At 43.4% G+C, this 19,968-nt stretch overlaps 1 protein-coding gene across 1 annotated transcript in view; it reads left to right on the forward strand.

The window, feature by feature from the left end:
• Window positions 1-19,968, forward strand: part of slc41a2b (solute carrier family 41 member 2b) — a 61,135-nt gene that overhangs the window by 15,066 nt on the left and 26,101 nt on the right. Inside the window, exons 6-8 of the mRNA XM_015953568.3 lie at window positions 1,595-1,741; window positions 7,083-7,230; window positions 7,726-7,805. Coding sequence (XP_015809054.3) covers window positions 1,595-1,741; window positions 7,083-7,230; window positions 7,726-7,805 — 375 coding nt within the window. The remainder of the gene's footprint in view (window positions 1-1,594; window positions 1,742-7,082; window positions 7,231-7,725; window positions 7,806-19,968) is intronic.

Genomic DNA, 19,968 nt, shown 5'->3' on the forward strand with positions numbered 1-19,968 from the left:
AACAGTAAATAGAGAAACCCACAGTGACTTGACTGAACAATGATGGAGAGGACCAGTCTGAGCTGGAGAACAGGAGAAACCATCGTCTCATTTATTATAACAATGGTAATGATTATGATGATAACAGAAGTAAAAATAAGAGCATTTGTTTACCGAAGTCTAAAAATAAACACTTTGAAAAACCACATTTGATTTAAAATTAATCAAACTTTATTTATAAAGCGCTTTTCCTACAAAAAGTGCAACTCAAATAGCTTTACAGATTAAAATGACCCTACACAACCCCTATTGCTATACCTCCCACACCAGTTAAAAGCATTGCCACAGTCGTACCATACCCACATTAACGGGTACTGATGATGGAGTGACTGTATTACTTAGTGAGACTGGGACTTATGGTAACTGTTTTTGAATATTGGGGTTGTATTTGTTCCATTTAAGATCGTTTGTCCGTTCTCTGCTGACAAGAACAGGTATGAATGAGGTGTGGCAAGGTCCAAGTCCGACATGTGAGTAAATTACCGTAATTACAGATGAAAACTAGAACCATATAAGACTAGCCAGAATATTCCACTTCAGACTGGTGGGCCGCTCTGTTGGGACGTAGGAAAAATTGAGCTGACATACCTGCCACTGCGGTCTGTTTCCAGCACTTTTTAGATCATGAACACAGCTGATGTGTTTAATTTAGTGATGAATCACTCCTGTAGGTACTAAGGAAGGCTGGGAGACATTTCAGCTGTTAGATTTACGTGGTAAAAAGACAAATGCACAGCGAGGAGATAAGTTTTGCTTTTGGTTCTACGAACAGACACTAGGGGGTTCTAAAAGCAAGCCAAAACGGCTTATTTCCCCTTTAAAATTATAATTTATCTTAAGACTATGACTGATTTTAAAATGCTGTTTTCTGTTGCCGGGACAGAGTGTTCCACGGACGAAGGCCAGAATAAGAAAACCACACCTCATTGTGAGTTTGAGTTCTGATAAATGAGCGTGCACCAGCAAACAATAAAACTCCTGAAAATAAATTCTAAACGTGAAAATGTCCAACAGAGGGACAGCTCATGTTAGATGTTTTGGTAATAAAGTTAAAGCTAGTTTGGACATGTCCAGAGGAGAGACAGCGATGACGTAGCTAGAAGGACGCTGAGGTTGGAGCCACCAGGCAGGAGGCTGAGAGGAGATTTTGCGGTGAAAGGGGACATGAGGTTAGATGGTGTAAGGGTAGAGGATGCAGAAGATGGGGCTAAATAGAGACAGGTGATTGGCTGTGGAGACTCCTGAAGGGAAAAGAAGAAAATAACGGTAAACTCTGCTGATGTTTTTCAGATAATGAGATGAGATCCTTGTGATTTCTCATGTAAACTAAAACTATTTGACACCTTGACACGTGCAATTAAAGTTCAGTTTCCTCTGGGCTGGTCCTTGTCCAACATTTTGAACTATATGTGAACAAAATGCAGTAGGATTTATTTCAGCACTGTAATTTTAAAATATCCCAGTCAGGACTAAAATTAAAAATAAAGAAACGACCAAAGAAAACAGTGTTTGAAGTGACTGTTAATAAAAGAACCTGTAATCTTGTCATATCCAGGTATCATCATGGTTGGAGTAATTGTGGGTTCTAAGAAGACGGGCATCAATCCAGACAATGTAGCCACACCTATTGCAGCGAGTTTCGGTGACCTCATCACCTTGGCGATCCTGGCCTGGATAAGCCAGGGCCTCTACAAATGTTTGGGTACGTGCATCAGTGCTAAGCTCATGAGACGTTTCAGTCCAACAGAGCTAACACACTGTAATTCCTTGCTCTGATGGGTTTGGCTTGTTTGTATTGCACTACCCTTTTTAAAATAAATTTGTAAATGTGAACGCTGTAATCCACTCGTTTCTTAAAAACCGAGTCTCGACCCCTCTCTCCATAGCAGCTTCAGACCCATCTCTAAACTTCCGTTCATCTCCAAGATCTTGGAAATGGTTGTGGCTAAACAACTCACAGCTGCTCTTGATGAACATAACATCTATGATAGCTTCCAGTCAGGTTTTCGTAGAGCTCATTCTACTGAAACAGCTCTTCTTAGGGTCTCTAATGACCTTCTGACTCACAGTGATGCAGGGGACTGTTCTGTTCTGGTCCTGTTGGACCTGACTGCAGCCTTTGACACTGTGAACCATCACCTGCTACTGGATAGGCTGAGAGACTGGGTAGGCCTATCAGGATCTGCTCTGGAGTGGTTCTTCTCTTATCTGTCCGAGTGTTCCTTCTCTGTGGCCATCTCCAAGTTTTGGTCCTCCACCACCTTCGTCACCCATGATGTCCCAAAAGGTTCTGGGCTGGAGCCTTTACTCTTCCTCCTCTTTCTGCTCCCTCTTTAGTACTTACTGAGCCCTATTAAAGAAATCTCCTACCATCTTTATGCAGATTACATCCAACTGTACATCTCCTTTAAGCCCCATGAGATGTCTAAGCTGCAGCTGTTACACACCTGCTTAGACTTTATCAAAACCTGGATGGCTGGGAGCTTTCTACAGCTGAATGAAGATAAGACTGAGATCCTCATCTGTGCCCCAGACAAGCTGGTTCCCAAAGTCAGAGACTCTCTTGGTCAGCTTGCTTCTCACACCAAACCTTCTGTCAGGAATCTTGGCGTGACCTTTGACCCAGCTCTCACTCTTGATTCTCATGTCAGTTCTCTTGTTCGCTCTTCCTTCTTCCATCTCAGGAACATTGCTAAGCTGAGTCCCATTCTGTCCCGTTCTGAACTTGAGACAGTTCTCCACACCTTCATCTCCTCACGCTTAGACTACTGTAACTCTCTTTTCACGTGTCTGAGCAGAACCTCCCTGAACCGTCTACAGGTGGTTCAGAATGCCTGTGCTCGGCTTCTGACCAAGTCCTTCAAACACACCCACATCACCCCGCTTCTCCTCCAGCTTCACTGGCTGCCAGTCAACTTCAGGGTTCATTTCAAGATCCTGGTTCTGGTCTATAGGGCCTTACATGGACAAGCACCATCTTACATTGGTGATCTTCTTAGTCCCTACACCCCCAGCAGGTCCCTGAGGTCCAGTGATCAAAGCCTACTGGTTGTGCAGCACCAGGCTAAAGACCAAAGGTGACAGATCATTTGCTGCTGTGGCCCCCAGACTCTGGAACTCTTATACTTATCTCTAATATTTTTGTTTTGAAAGTGTATAACAAACGTGTAGAACAAAACTAACATATTAGATGCTGTGAAGAATCACGAATCAAGGAAATGTTATAAAAGAAAAAAACATGCCCAGCGCACGTACGCGCGTGCACACACACACACACACACCTTGGTTTAAAGTTAAACTAATTATACATCTGGTTGAATTGTGACTTTTTTAGGTTTTGCATTTTGAGTGAAACATTTCCCAGTCCACCAGCAGAGGCCACTGTTGCTTCAGCTCAGAGCTGCACCAGCAGCCTTGTGGTCCTCCACATTACTCCTGCTTTTCTTATCTTCTTGTCTTGAGTTATTTCACACATACTTTCACCAGTATGATAACCAACTTTTTGCACTGGGAACTGTACATCTACGTTTCCTTGCCGGGGCAGGTCAGTGAGACTGGCTGTCAGTGATGCTCCCAGAATGCTAACTGTGTTGTATTTGTCTGACCAGTTCTTCAGATGAGCTATTTGCTTGTTAAATTTGAACATTTGGTAAAACTATCATCAGAATGTGAATGATCCGTCATAGAAAGTTCAGCTCTGTATCTGTTTAAATAAAGAAATCCAGCTGACTCAGATGTGATGACTGACAGGTGTAAAAGCTGCAGAAACCAAGATTGACTGACTGGACTGGAGTTGCATTGAACTAACATTAGGGCTGGGCGATATGGCAAAAATAGAATATCACGATTTTTCCAATATTTTATCACGATTTCGAGTTTATCACGATTTTTTATCCATGAATAGCATAACTTCAATTGCGTATTAAAGAAGAGAAACATTGAATAAATAAACATTTATTCATATTAGGGATAATCAACACAGTGCTAACACACTTATATTTTAAACTCACACCAGACATGATAAAAGCCCTGAGAGAAACAATTACAAAAATCAGTTTTTCTCGTTTTTCAAGTAACTTAACATAAATTAAAATCGTAAACATATTTAAAGTGCAAACATGTCAATTGCAAACGTATTGTGCAAACATTAACTTGTTCAAAATACTATGTAGCTCCCAGTTGCTCATGTAGTGGATAGTTAAGCTCAAATACGGCTCTGATGTGCGGCTGGACCAGAGATCGCTTGTAGTAGCAAAAAACTGCGCATTCTGAATATTTTCTGCAACTCTCACTTTGCATTCAGCGTACATGCGTGGAATGGCGGTGTTCGAAAAATACTTGCGGCTGGAAAACTCGTAGCGCGGATCCAATGTTTTTATCATTTTCTTAAATCCCGCTCCTATTGTTCGCACGGGACACAAATATTTAACCAAGTGGTACGTCACTGCGTCTGTCACGCTGTTCCATCGTCTGCTGTCTCTGTCGTAGGGAGTGAGTTTTGTGAGTGTTTCTGTTAGCGTTTGCTGCCTGGAAGAAGCACTAGCCGCTGCAGCCGCAGGCTTTTTAGCTTTAGCTGCCAGCTGGCTCTCGTTGTATTGTTTGGGATGCCTTCTTTTCAAGTGATTAAACAAGTTTGTGGTGTTGCCATCACTTGCCTTGGCGCTCTCCTTGTAAATGACGTTTCGCTGCTCTTTGTCATCTGGTGAAAAACCAAACCAGTTCCATATAACGGACGAGGCGTTCCTCTTCGGAACAAAAACCTCGTTGTCGCTCTCAGCCGCGGCCGAAGCCATGTTTGTTCACACACAGGTGAAAACAAGCGGGGCACTAATATATTACTATCACTCACTCTGATTGGTTAAGGGTCAAACTAAGTCATTCGCCTGAGGTAAGTTCCCTTTTCATTCAGAGACAGAATTTCAACAGCAGAGCTGTGAATCGTGATAAAAAGGTCTCTCAAAAATGACAGACCGTCAGATGTGTAGATCGTAAAACGGTCTAAAATCGTCATATAGCCCAGCCCTAACTAACATGTCAATGCAGCTAATGAATAAGTAGTTCCTTGGATCTACATACCTGTGTCCAGGTACTGGCACATTTAAGGTTCCTTTGTTTTTTAGTGTCCCCACCTACAGGCACACTGTTTTAAATGGGAAATGACCCTAAAACTGCACGTTCGTCTTGTCTGGGCAGAACAAGACATTCTTTTTACAACGAAACCCTTGTAAACACTCTAATGGACATATTTCTGTGACACAGAATGATGGTGAGCTCATCTTCTCAGGTGTTTTTAACATCATCCAGGCTGGAAATGTCTACTACTACTTCAGTAACAGTGGGATTAGTTGACATTTTGATAATTCTGCATTGTGTTTGTGCATCAAAAACATCATTTTTTTGCATCTTTACAACCATTTGATAATCTACCAGAGTTATAGTTTGGTACAGTACCAGTCAAAGGTCTGGACGCAACTACCCTGGTAATTACAATTTTTGACTCGTAATAAAATGGGATATAATAAAACACAAATTAAATAAAAACAAAGTAAATAAATATTAATCAGCGTGACCTTTGATGCCTCCTCTCAACAGGACAAAACTTCTATGGTGGTAATTAGCAGTCAGGATCTTCTAGGCCTGGCCAGTAAATCGAAAATATATCGTTATCGAAATTTCTGACTCTTATCATGATAATTTTTCCCATGCCAATAAATCTGATAGTAAAAACTGAAACGATGTGTGTAGGTTGGCAGCTTCCCTTTAAGAAGCTGTACCACCTTGAGTCTCATAAAAATGTGACTCAACATAATACATGATGTGACAGCTCCATCTAGTGGACAACTTTTGTTTCTGCGAATGCCTGTAGTTATCGTCCATTTATCGTTATCGAAGTGAAATCCTCAATATATCGTGATATTAGTTTTAGGCCATATCACCCAGCCCTAGGATCCTCCATAGAAGAGACAAACCAGCTGGGTTTCTAAAGGGAACTGTTTTGGAACCTTTTGGACTCCATTACTGTAAGGTTTTTAACAGTTTTATCATTTTGCTGCGAATCAGAGTACACCTTTGTGCTTAAACATGAGTTTGTATGTTTTAAGGACTTGTTAAAGAGCAACTCACTCCCTACCAGAGTGTTACTCCATTCCCACCTTCTGTTTGAAAAATGCAACAAATGCTGTTGCCTGGCAGACCGAGAGGGCTAATCCGCCAACAAATACACACACACAGGTTCACAATGACATTGTGATATCATAATGTACCAGCTAACTTCATTTTGTACCTCTTAGCCAATAGGGATGGAAGATTTAAATTCAAATGCAGTGCAGAGTTTTTACCTGACGATGGCGCAACACTGAGAGTTTTAGGCAGAATATTTAAATTTTAACTAAGATGCACTAATGTGCCAAATTAGTGATTACACGCATCTACAGCACAATTAGACACTCATTTATATAGTTTATTAACAAAAAAAGTAGATTTGGGGGTGACTTGCTCTTTAAATCGTTTTCCATCTGATCCTGTTGGGAGGGCTGAATGAGCTGTAACTATCCTCTCCAGCACGTTTTATGGAATTCCCCGGTTATGTTGTGCTAACTTGAGATGATAAGTAACTCTACTATCAAAAACGTCTCAATGGGGGCCACAAGCTCATATTCCAGGTCAGACCAGAGCATTCCTTTTCATTTAGATATACCTCAGTAAAATACAGTTTCCTTTTAACAGACTTTTCCATTCGTTTGGTTTTAAAACGCCTTACAGAGAGAATATATTCGCTCTGTTGTTCCACATAGTGACAGTGTATGAGTGACTGATAGCAGGTTTCTTGGTGCACCCCAATCATGGAAACCGGTGGAAGCTTTTTGGACTGAACCAGCTCATTGTTACGAGTACTTTTCATAAACTACCGGTAGTCAAATCTGAGGTAAAACCAAACTCTATTCTCCACACGGGTCTAAGAAAAGCTGGGACTCTCATTCGTGTCCTCCTTCATGTGGTCCAGCGAGGTGTCATTTCAGTGTGGATCTCTCCTCCCTCTCCAGACTCCTACCCCTATGTGTCGTCGTTGGTTTGTGCTTTCTTCATGTGTCTGACTCCTTTGTGGATCGTCATCTCCTCCAAGCACCCAGCCAGCCGCACGCTGCTCTACTCCGGATGGGAGCCGGTCATCACTGCTATGGTCATCAGCAGGTGTGTGTTTAGTCTGGAAAAGGGAAGGTGGCAGTTATTCTGAGTCTACTTCTGTCAGCATCTGATTTGTTTTATTTGTTGAATCATCCTGTAAAAAGATTACAGCTCCCAGAAACATTCACCCCATCTTCCTCCTGAACATGACCGTCTGAAATCAACAAAACAGGAATTATAGTTTCTTCTCTCTCCAGCACTAGCTTCCTGCACTCGGCCCAGGTGATAAAACTTCCCTTTCACACATTGATGGAGGGATGGAAGCAGTAAATACAAGTGTTGGTAATCTGCAGCGTTGGCTAAGAGCAGCTGAAAAATCATTTTGTTATCAGTCTCATCATGTCCTCTGTTACATCAGTGGAGCTGAAGACCTTTTAATAAGGACAATAAGGACCGAGGCGGACACATGTTTTTGATGAATCCAGATGAGGCCAAACTCTGTTTTCTCTTGTCTTTGTTAGAATCCTCAGATGTATAATTACTGTATTTTGTGTTGTGCAGCATTGGAGGACTCATTCTGGACAAAACGGTGTCTGACCCAAACCTCGCTGGCATTGTTGTGTACACCCCAGTTATTAGTGGTAAGAGCTATGTTTTTGTTTCGCATTGATGTTTAGATTTATTGAACATCAACTACCAGGAGTTGTGCATCTGTGGCTGATGCACTATGTATGTCGATAAGCTGCCAACAACCCAATTTCAGATTCAGATTTCAGATTTATTGGCCAAGTAAAATTACATTTACAAGGAATTTAGCTTTGGTAGATGTTCGCTCTCCAAAACATACAACAACCACAATAAATGAGAATAAAAATACATAAAAAACACATAAGAACATGTATACCCCCACACATGTTCATTTACACACACACATATACATATATGCATACACATACACACACACACACACACATATGTAAACACACACACACACACACACACACACACACTCATATCCATAAGCATACTGAATAAGTATTAAAAAAAAAAAAGGATGGTAAAAGAATCTACAGATTCAGGAGAGAAATGGCTGAAGGAAAGAAACTGTTCTTGTGTCTGGTAGTTTTTGTGTACAGTGATCTATAGCGTCTGCCAGATGATTGGAGATGGAAGAGAGTAGATGCAGGATGTGTGGCATCTTGGACAATATTCTCTGCCTTTTTCCTGGTCCTGCTGATGTACAGTTCCTGGGCAGAGGGCAGTTGGGCACCAATGATTTTTCCTGCTGTTTTAATAATACGCTGTAGTCTGCATTTGTCCATTTTTGTGGCTGACCCAAACCAGACAGTGATGGATGAGCAAAGTATGGATTCGACTGCAGCAGTATAGAAGATGATCAGCAGCTCTTGTGGTAGGCCGTACTTCTTTAGTTGCCGTAAGAAATACATCCTCTGCTGAGCCTTTTTGAGGATGGAGTTGATGTTTGTTTCCCACTTCAGATCCCTGGAAATGATAGTTCCCAAGAACTTAAATGAGTCCACCATTGACACTGGGCTGTTGGATATTGTGAGGGGGGGCAGCACTGTGGGAAGCTTCCTAAAATCCACGACCATCTCCACAGTCTTAAGGGTGTTAAGCTCAAGATTGTTCTGACTACACCAGACCACCAGCCTCTCAACTTCTCGCTGATAAGCAGACTCATCACCATCCCGGATGAGCCCAATGACAGTGGTGTCATCTGCAAATTTCAGGATTTTTACAGCTGTGTCCTTAGAGGTGCAGTCATTGGTGTACAAAGAAAAGAGCAGTGGAGAAAGGACGCACCCCTGTGGTGTACCGGTGCTGATCAACCTTGTGCCAGATGTAACATTGTTCAACCGCACATGCTGGCTCCTATTTGTCAGGAAGCTGGAAATCTACTGACACATGGCAGGGAAAACAGTGAGCTGAGAGAGCTTTGTGGTGAGGATTTCTGGTATAACAGTGTTAAAAGCAGAGCTAAAATCCACAAACAATATCCTTGCTTGATCAAGATGTTCCAGGATGAAGTGCAGCCCCATGTTAATTGCATCATCCACTGACCTGTTTGCCCTATATGCAAACTGCAGGGGATCCAGCTGGTGACCTGTAGTGCTTTTAAGAAGAATAAGAAGAAATTAAAGCTGCAAGCAGCATCGTTCGGCCCTCGCAGCTCCGCGCCGCTCCGGCCTGGCCGGCAGCCCGGGGCACCAGGGCACATCCGCGGAACAGAAACGTCAGCCACCCCGACACCAGAAACCGCTAACCGTCACCTCATCCGTACCTCACCCTGACTCAGCATCCCCTCTGAGCCCACCATTATATTACACGTCTCACCACTAGGGCAGACTCTATCTTTACCACACTGGTGGTGTGATGACACAGACCAACTGTAATGCTTTTCTGATCACATTTTTTGAAGTTATTGTAGGTTAAAGTTATCTAGGGGGCGCTGTGACCAACTACAGAAAAATCCCATTGAGGTCAGCTTTGGTTGACAAGATGTCTTTCTGTTAATTTGGCATCAATCGGACAAAGCATGGCTTGGGGCTGACAGTTTTAATGACTCTAGGGGGCGCTAGTTCAGAAATAAGGCCACGCCCACAATCTTCAGCTGTCTATTTCTCTTGGGGGTCAGACTAGGATCACTCACCAGAAGTTTCGTAGCGATATCACGAAAACTGAAGAAATGGGACGCAAACGTATTTCCTTTGCGTGATGGCGATTTTCGCCATGCTCCCAAAGCCCCGCCTTTTTTCTAAACCTACCTGTACTGGATAGCAAGTGACCTCAACTTGTCTACTGCTATTTGCGAGAGATTCCTATTGATTGGGTAAAAGGAGTCCAATAGGGAGATGTGAAAAAAAAGAGTGGCGTGGCGAAAGGTCAAAGTTTGAGGCATAGCCACGCCCACACCTTTCAACTTTTGAAAAATCCGACGGTTGAATTTTTTCCCCTATGTCTTAAGAGTATATAGCAGAAGTTTGGAGGCGATTGGTGAAAAGGGCGACGGAGCATCACTCTCCAAACAACGTGTGCGAAAACCACTAAATCGCGTACTTGGACCAAAATGGCCGACTTCCTATGCGACTTTGTGCTTGGGTCCAAGAGACTTTTTTGTAGGTCCTGAGACACCACATTAGTGTACCAAATTTCGTAATCCTCAGTGAAAGCATGGCTTGGGGCTATTAGTTTAAATGGTCCTAGGGGGCGCTATTTCAGAAATTAGGCCACGCCCACATATTTCATCTGTCTATGTCTCTTGGGGGTCAGACTAGGATCACTCACCAGAAGTTCCGTAGCGATATCACGATAACTGAAGAAATGAGAGGCAAACGTATTTCCATGGCGTGATGGCGATTTTCGCCATGCTCCCAAAGCCCCACCTTTTTTTGAAAACTGCCAGTACTGGATACCAAGTGACCTCACGTTGTCTACTGCTATTTGCCAGAGATTCCTGCTGATTGGGTAAAAGGAGTTCAGTTTGGAGCTGTGAAAAAGAGTGGCGTGGCGACAGGTCAAAGTTTGAGGCTTAGCCACGCCCACACCTTTCAACTTTTGAGAAATCCGACGGTTGAATTTTTTCCCCTATGTCTTAAGAGTATATAGCAGAAGGTTGAAGGAGATTGGTGAAAAGGGCGACGGAGCATCACTCTCCAAACAACGTGTGCGAAAACCACTAAATCGCGCACTTGGACCAAAATGGCAGACTTCCTGTGCGACTTTGCACTTGGCTCCAAGAGACTTTTTTGTAGGTCCTGAGACACCACATTAGTGTACCAAATTTCGTAATCCTCAGTCAAAGCATGGCTTGGGGCTATTAGATTAAATGGTCCCAGGGGGCGCTGTTTAAGAGAATAGGCCACGCCCACAAACTTCAGCTGTCTATTTCTCTTGGGAGTCAGACTAGGATCACTCACCCGAAGTTTCGTAGCGATATCACGATAACTGAAGAAATGAGAGGCAAACGTATTTCCATGGCGTGATGGCGATTTTCGCCATGCTCCCAAAGCCCCGCCTTTTTTCGAAACCTGCCAGTACTGGAGACCAAGTAACCTCAACTTGTCTACTGCTGTTTGACACAGAATCCTGGTGATTGGGTAAAAGGAGTCCAGTAGGGAGCTGTGAAAAAGAGTGGCGTGGCAACAGGTCAAAGTTTGAGGCTTAGCCACGCCCACACCTTTCAACTTTTGAAAAATCCGACGGTTGAATTTTTTCCCCTATGTCTTAAGAGTATATAGCAGAAGTTTGAAGGAGATTGGTGAAAAGGGCGACGGAGCATCACTCTCCAAACAACGTGTGCGAAAACCACTAAATCGCGTACTTGGACCAAAATGGCCGACTTCCTGTGCGACTTTGCACTTGGCTCCAAGAGACTTTTTTGTAGGTCCTGAGACACCACATTAGTGTACCAAATTTCGTAATCCTCAGTCAAAGCATGGCTTGGGGCTGACAGTTTTAATGGTCCTAGGGGTCGCTATTTCAGACAATAGGCCACACCCACCGGATGTTGACATCAGATTTTTTGAGAGGCCAGACTAGGATTACTCACAAGAAGTTTCGTGACGATATCTCTAGAAATGACGAAATGGGAGGCAAACGTAAGGCCACGGCGGTACGCCTGACTTCACCGCGCCGCCGCAGCCCCGCCCTCTGCCGAAAACTCCCATAAAGTGACGCCAAGCAACCCCCACTTGTCTTGAGTTACCAGCTACAAATTTATGGTGATTAAGTGAAACGGTGCAATTTGGGACCTTTCATAGTAAAACTTGACCTTTTTGGTCCTGAGGGGGCGGGGCTTGTGTGATGTCATCATCCGACCATTCAGTTTACTTTGTGGGTGGATGACAAATGACCACAGAAAGTTTGGTAACTCTATTCCATTCAGTTATGAAGTTATAGCAATTTAAATTTTTTTGGCGATTAGTCAAACTTCGAGGCCTGGCCCCGCCCCTTCATCATATACGAAAACTCAGAATCCTTGTCTCATTTTGTTCGCCCATCCCTTCTGAGCAATTTGCACAAGTTTTGAGACGATTGTGTGAAAATTGATCGAGTAATCCAATCAGAAACCGGCAAAAACGGCCAAAAATCGCCATTTCAACCCAAAATGGCCGACTTCCTGTTTGATATTCACCATGCTTGCAAGAGACTTTTCTGTGTGGACTGTTGAGTACTACAAGTGTACCAAATTTCATAACTGTACGATCAACTAAGCTTTATGGAGAGGGTTTTTTTTCACATTGTAGGGGGCGCTGTTCAGCCATTTTCTTTGCGATTTTTTGGGGACCTTTAAAATATCAAAATTTTCACCAGGCCTGACAAGTTTGCAAAATATTGTGAGTTTTGGGGTATGTTAAGGTCCCCAAAAAGCCATTCATTTCGCGCACGGAATAATAAAGAAAGAATAATCAGAGCAAAAACAAGAGGCCTTCGCAGCGCTTTCGCTGCTCGGGTCTAAATATCATTTCTATAGCGTCTCTCAAGATAAAAATCACGAGGCGCTTCACAAAAATATAAAAATTGTAAAAATATAAAAAAGCATTTCGAAAATGTTTAAAAATAAATTTAAAATGAGCAAGAATAAGCAATTGCGATTTAAAAGAAAAAATGTTAAGAAAGAGAGAGTGTGAATTGGAAAGAGGGAAATCAGTGGATCCTGAGGAAGGTGGAATAGGTGGGGAGAGCAGAATAAAGAGAGAGTGGTGAAGAAGGTCATACAAAAGCCAGCTTGAACAAGTTAGTCTTCAGCTGTTTTTTGAAGGAGACCACTGAGGCCACTGATCTCAGGCTCAGGGGGAGAGAGTTCCAGAGTCTGGGGGCCACAGCAGCAAATGATCTGTCACCTTTGGTCTTTAGCCTGGTGCGCTGCACAACCAGTAGGCTTTAATCACTGGACCTCAGGGACCTGCTGGGGGTGTAGGGACTAAGAAGATCACCAATGTAAGATGGTGCTTGTCCATGTAAGGCCCTATAGACCAGAACCAGGATCTTGAAATGAACCCTGAAGTTGACTGGCAGCCAGTGAAGCTGGAGGAGAAGCGGGGTGATGTGGGTGTGTTTGGAGGACTTGGTCAGAAGCCGAGCACAGGCATTCTGAACCACCTGTAGACGGTTCAGGGAGGTTCTGCTCAGACACGTGAAAAGAGAGTTACAGTAGTCTAAGCGTGAGGAGATGAAGGTGTGGAGAACTGTCTCAAGTTCAGAGCGGGACAGAATGGGACTCAGCTTAGCAATGTTCCTGAGATGGAAAAAGGAAGAGCGAACAAGAGAACTGACATGAGAATCCAGGGTGAGAGCTGGGTCAAAGGCCACGCCAAGATTCCTGACAGAAGGTTTGGTGTGGGAAGCAAGCTGACCAAGAGAGTCTCTGACTTTGGGAACCAGCTTGTCTGGGGCACAGATGAGGATCTCAGTCTTATCTTCATTCAGCTGAAAAAAGCTCCCAGCCATCCAGGCTTTGATAGAGTCTAAGCAGGTGTGTAACAGCTGCAGCTTAGACATCTCATGGGGCTTAAAGGAGATGTACAGTTGGATGTCATCTGCATAAAGATGGTAGGAGATTCCTTTGATGGAGCTCAGGATGTGCTGAAGAGGAAGCAGATAGATGAGGAACAGTAGAGGCCCCAGCACAGAACCTTGTGGGACACCATGGGTAAGAGAGGTGGTGGAGGACCTAAACTTGGAGACGGCCACAGAAGAGGAGAGCTCAGAGAGATAAGAGGAGAACCACTCCAGAGCAGATCCTAATAGGCCTACCCAGTCTCTCAGCCTCTCCAGTAGCAGGTGATGGTCAACAGAGTCAAAGGCTGCAGTCAGATCCAGCAGGACCAGAACAGAACAGTCCCCTGCATCACTGTGAGTCAGAAGGTCATTAGAGACCCTAAGAAGAGCTGTTTCAGTAGAATGAGCTCTATGAAAACCTGACTGGAAGCTATCATAGATGTTATGTTCATCAAGAGCAGCTGTGAGTTGTTTAGCCACAACTTTTTCCAAGATCTTGGAGATGAACGGAAGTTTAGAGATGGGTCTGAAGCTGCTATGGAGAGAGGGGTCGAGACTCGGTTTTTTAAGAAGCGGGTGGATTACAGCGTTCTTAAAGTAAGCAGGGACCTGACCAGAGAAGCATTAATTATAGAGAGCACGCTGGGACCAGCTCTATATGTCCTTTATGCCACACCAGTTGGACAGGCTGGCCACACTTGTACTCTGCCTGACCCAGATCAGTAACTGGCTGTCCAGCAACTTTCTTGTCCTCAATGCTAACAAGACAGAGACCCTGATCGCTGCACCCCTGGAACTTCAGCCAAAAATCGAGCAAGAAATTGCCTCTTTTTGCCCATCAGCCAAGGCCAACATTAGAAACCTGGGAGTTATTTTTGATCCAGCTTTAAGTTTAGACTCACACGTCAAAACCATCTCCCGCTCTTGTTTCTTTCAACTGAGAAACATTTCAAAAGTCTGTAAACTGGTTTCTACTGCAGATCTGGAAAAAATCATCCATGCCTTTGTGTCATCACGCTTAGACTACTGTAACGCTCTTTTTACTGGTCTCAGCAAAACCTCCCTCTCACGCTTTCAAGCCATCCAAAATGCAGCAGCCAGACTCCTAACCAAATCCAGCAGACGAGCTCACATCACTCCAGTTTTACAGTCCCTCCACTGGCTCCCGGTAGAATATTGAATACAGTTTAAAGTTTTAGTCCTGACCTATAGAGCTCTTAACAACCAGGCTCCAAGCTACCTATCTGAGCTTTTATCCCCACACATCACCTCTCGAAACCTTAGATCCACATCTGAAAACCTCCTGGCTGTTCCTCGAACCAGACTGAAAACCAAAGGGGACAGGGCCTTTCAGACTATTGCACCCAGACTTTGGAACAGTCTACCTTCAAATCTCCGTCTCTCTAACACTGTAGAGGTCTTTAAAAATCATCTGAAAACTCACCTTTTCATCCAGGCGTTCCCTCCCTAAATGTTCAAAAAGATGGCTTTGTTCGGGTTCACACCTTCACTTTGTTTATACTCATGATTTTATTTTCTATTTTATCACTGTTATTGTTTTTCTGATGTTTTTATTGGTTAGAGGCATTTGCCCTGATCTTTATCATGTTGTACAGCGCTTTGTGATTTATATCTGTGAAAGGCGCTATATAAATAAACTTTTACTTACTTACTTACTTACTTACCGATGGACAGAAAAGCATTTTTAAACAAAGATGGGGGTAAGATGTCGAGGGGGCATGCAGAGGTCTTCATAGAGTTTACTAGTTTGGTTAACTCAGGCAAAGAAACAGGAGCAAAGCTATCTAGGATGATTGGCCTGGTTGGAGTCGGGAGAGGCAGCGATAAGGCTGAAGGAGAGATGCTAGATCTAGCCTTATTGACTTTGTCCACAAAGAAAGACAGACAGTTCTCACAGTCTGCAACAGAGTGGATGGAGGCTGTAGGAGAGGCAGGAGACACGATGCTGTTGATGGTGTTAAACAGCACCTTGGGGTTCCCTTTGCTCTGGGACACCAGGTTGGAGAAATGGGAAACCCTAGCGTCTCTGACTGCAGTGTTAAAGGATGTCAGAAGATCCTTTAGGTGCAGCAGATGGAGGTGGAGATGGGTTTTCTTCCACAAATGCTCAATTTTTCTGCATTGGCGCTTCAGGCTGTGATGGCTGTCATTAAACCAGGGAGTAGGGTTCACTGCAGGAACTGATCTGGTTCTGACAGGACGGATGTTGTCCAGAATGTGGAGAGGCAGTGCTCGTTGAACTGAGAAGTTAAGGAATCTGGGTCGTTATCAGAAGAACAGGGTGGATCAAAAGCAGCAGAAAAATGGCTAGCTGTGCTCTCATTAAGAAAACGAGAACTAACCATACGGCGAGCAGGAGGTGGGGACGCAGAAACTGACAAGTTAAAGAAAATGCAATGGTGATCTGAAATATAAACATCCTCAGGACAAACACTGTCAGCATTTAGACTCAGGGTAAAAACAAGGTCTAGAGTGGGGCCAGAAACATGCTGGGTAAAGCCGAAGGTGTCCATGAGGCTGGAGAAATTCATGGCAAAGAGATCGAAGGGATCATCAACGTGGATGTTAAAGTCACCAACAATCACCAGTCTGGACAGCTTCACAGTGGAGGATAGAAAGTCACTAAACTCCTGAAGGAAAGAACTTTTTGGACCAGGTGGACGATAGACCACAGCACAGTAGAACGGGTCCTTACGCCCGACTTTAATCAGCTGCAGTTCAAAGGAAGCAAAGTGACCAGAGGTTGTAGAACTAGATGGAAGATGGTCTCTGAAAACAACAGCTAGTCCTTTAGCCAGAACTGCGTTTACATGCAGCCAGTAACCCTTTTAAAACCCGAATATTCACAATAACCCGGTTCCGCAGGTCCATGTAAACACCGCCAAAAACCCGGATATGCTCATAACCGGGTTTTTAAAAACCTGGTTACAACACCTGTTGTAACCCTTTTCTAACCCGAATGTTTGGTCGTGTAAACGCATATCGGGATATCCCCATCAAAGCGTGTGTTCTGCGCATGCTCTGTTCGCAAGGAATCTTGGTCTTTTGAGTAGCGAGACGTCTTGTATGCGCCAGAACACCGGAAGTAAACAACAAGTTGGGAGCAAAATGGCGAGTCGCGGCACAGCACCACACTTTGGAGTGACGAAGAAACTAAAGCACAAACGCGGTCGCTATCTCTTCCGAACTGGGAAACATGTTGTTGTTTTCACGGATATCGAAACAAGAAGAACCGGAAATGACACATATTGCATCTGGACGTAGTCCATACGTCATGACGCTACCCCAACGTCCGCATTTAAATTGGGTTATGCAAGTTAGGGGTAACTCTTTCTACTTATGCTTGTAAACGGGTTATTCTGATCAACTCAGAAACCCGAATACCGACCTTAACCCGATCATAACCCGGATATTGGCTGCATGTAAACGTAGTCAATGTGGGGTTGTTGGCTGAAAACTGGTCTTTCAGCTTTGCTGCATACTTAATCTTAGCAGCTTTGATCTCCTTGTTCAACATGTTCCTGAGTGATTTGTACAGAGGCCTGTCTCCTGCCCTATAAGTCTGCTCCTTTGCCCGTCTCAACTGGCTCAGTGTTGCTGTAAACCATGGCTTGTTGTTATTAAAGGTGCGAAAAGTCTTTGTTGGCACACACACTTCCTCACAGAAGGTGATGTAGGATGTCACAGTGTCTGTTAGCTCGCTCAGATCGCCTGTGGCATCTGCAAATACTCTCCAGTCTGTACAGTCAAAACAGTCCTGTAACTCCTCTTTTGCTTCATTTGTCCATTTCCTCACTGTCCTGGTGGCTGGATTTACAGATTTTAGTTTTTGTTTATAAGTGGGGATAAGATGAATCAAATTATGGTCAGAGAGGCCGAGAGCTGCACGAGGGACAGAGTGGTATGCCCCTTTTAAGAACTGTATAGCAATGATCCAATATGTTTTTGCCTCTAGTCGGACATCTGATGTGCTGTAGCCTTATTGAAATCACCCAAAATAATGAGCACTGAGTCTGGGTACTTGTTCTCTGTGGAGGTAACTTAATCGGCAAGAGTCTGCAGTGCAACACTCACATCTGCTTGAGGATATATATATGTATACTCCAATCAAAATGAATGAAGATATTTCCCGCAGGGAGTAAAACGGCTTACAGTTCAAAAATATTGTCTCCAAGTTTGAGCTACAATGTTTACTGAGAACTGTAGCGTCTGTACACCAACATTCATTAATGTAGAAGCAGATTCCACCTCCTTTCGTCTTCCCTGGTAGCTCTTTTTTCCGGTCTGCGTGATGTAAACAAAACCCGGGCAGATATAATCCATTATTTATTTAAGATACATCAACTCATGCACTCCTGTTTTATGATCATTGAATAAGCAGTACTTATACAGTACATGGTGTATTTTGTAGTCTAAAGTGGTTGGTCCCAGTTTCACAAGTGCTTTTGTTCTATTAACTTTTGTTGTTAGAATAAAACTTTCAAAAATAGGTCATTTGACCTGAAAACTGCCACTTAAGGTAATGGAATAGCTCTCTGCCACAGTTTTGCTGTTTTTCTTCCTCAAGTGTTGCGATTAGTCAAGGTTGTCTTGATAAAATCTTCCCTGAATAAGCAGCATCGATACGCCACAAATTCATTTCACACAGACGGTGGGTAGCAAGCTGTTTAAATCAGAGGGCAGGGAACAAAGGAACAGGGTCTCTTGTTGTTTGTCTCATTCATCCTTCTCAGAGTTTTTAATTAGTGCTGTCTTTGACCCTGGGAGCAGAGATGGAGACAAATTGTTTATTCACAAGATGGATAACAGGCTGCTTAGTCTATTGGTCTTGTGATGTGAAGCTCCCAGATGTAAATGATGGGGGCTGTGGAGATGGTGGAAGCAGGTCTGCTCAGCAAATAGAAGAAGGTGCATAAAAAGTTTCAAAATGTTTTTCAACAGAGAACATAAATACCCATGGAGGCTGTATTCAGCTGCAGTCTGTCTTCGGTTCACACAACTGGATCTCTCTCGTTGTGTTCTGGCGCCTCGGCACCAGATAAGCTTTAAGTAAAAGGCATCAATGAGACATTTAAATAGATGGAGTTATCTAGCTCCGAGGGTCTTTTTTAGATGTTTCTCAGCACTAAGCAGCCAGTGTCTGAGTTTTAATGAAGGGATGTTTAGTTTTGCTGGGGAAGGTTCTCAGTCATCCAGGTCATGGTAATCCAAAAGGGTTCAAATGAAGGCAACTGTTAAATAACAACAGACAGCTACAGTTTATAAGCTTGACTCTCCCATATTCTAGTTAGAATTGACAAAACTCCTCTGATGAGGAGCAAAACATCTTCAAGAAACCAAAGAAGTCCAGTTGCCTTCATTTGAACCCTTTGGATGTTTAGTTTTCTGTCCAGATATCATCAAATTGTGGCGTTCATCTCTATATGCTATTCTTGAATTAAGGAAACATGTTACCCATGATTCAGCTGAAGTGATTCAGTCATTTGGTCATACTGCCTCCTAGATGGAAAAATACAGATTAGAGAGTATTTCTGAATCTCAGGACCTGGAAGGGTGTTTATTATACTTCAAACACTGAACTGACACCAACACTATATGATGTGGTGTGGTGATCTGGGACGGTACAGAGGAGCTGGAAAAGGGAATCAGGTGAGGATGGGTTTAAAACACCACAAACTATAAACCCAGATCCAGTGGGGGTGGAGGGTGGTACTGTGCTGGTTGAAGTGCTAAACTGTATCAGAGTTGGTGGTCATTTTTTCAAGAAGTTTTAATTTAGTTTTAGTCTTGATCTTCTGAATATTTTTTTTAATTTCCATTTATTATTGGACTGAAATAGGAAGCTATTTTAGTTGACTAATACAAATACATATTTCTTCTGATGGAATAATTTTCAACTTGTGTAAAGGAAATGATAAATACACTTACTTGAAACTGTAAAGTTATATGAAAATTTCACATATCACACTTTGGATCAGTAAAATTCTATCTAATTGTTTTAATAACAACAGTTTTACCAAAATGCACACTGACCCCTTCTTTCCACCGGAGCCGTCAGCAGCACGTTACTGCAGCAGCACGTCATAGCTGCTGATAGGAACCGCTGTGGTCAACAGAACCTTTTCCACCGGAGCCGTCAGCAGCGCGAGTCGGCCGCGTCTCAGGAGCAGCATGTCGCGGGCCTTACCCCTTCTTTCCACCGGAGCCGTCAGCAGCACGTCTTGCTTGCGTAAGCTGCTGCTTGGCCCTTCCCACGAGATA

Source organism: Nothobranchius furzeri, chromosome 1 (genome assembly GCF_043380555.1).
Source record: "Nothobranchius furzeri strain GRZ-AD chromosome 1, NfurGRZ-RIMD1, whole genome shotgun sequence".
NCBI classification, from domain to species: domain Eukaryota; kingdom Metazoa; phylum Chordata; class Actinopteri; order Cyprinodontiformes; family Nothobranchiidae; genus Nothobranchius; species Nothobranchius furzeri.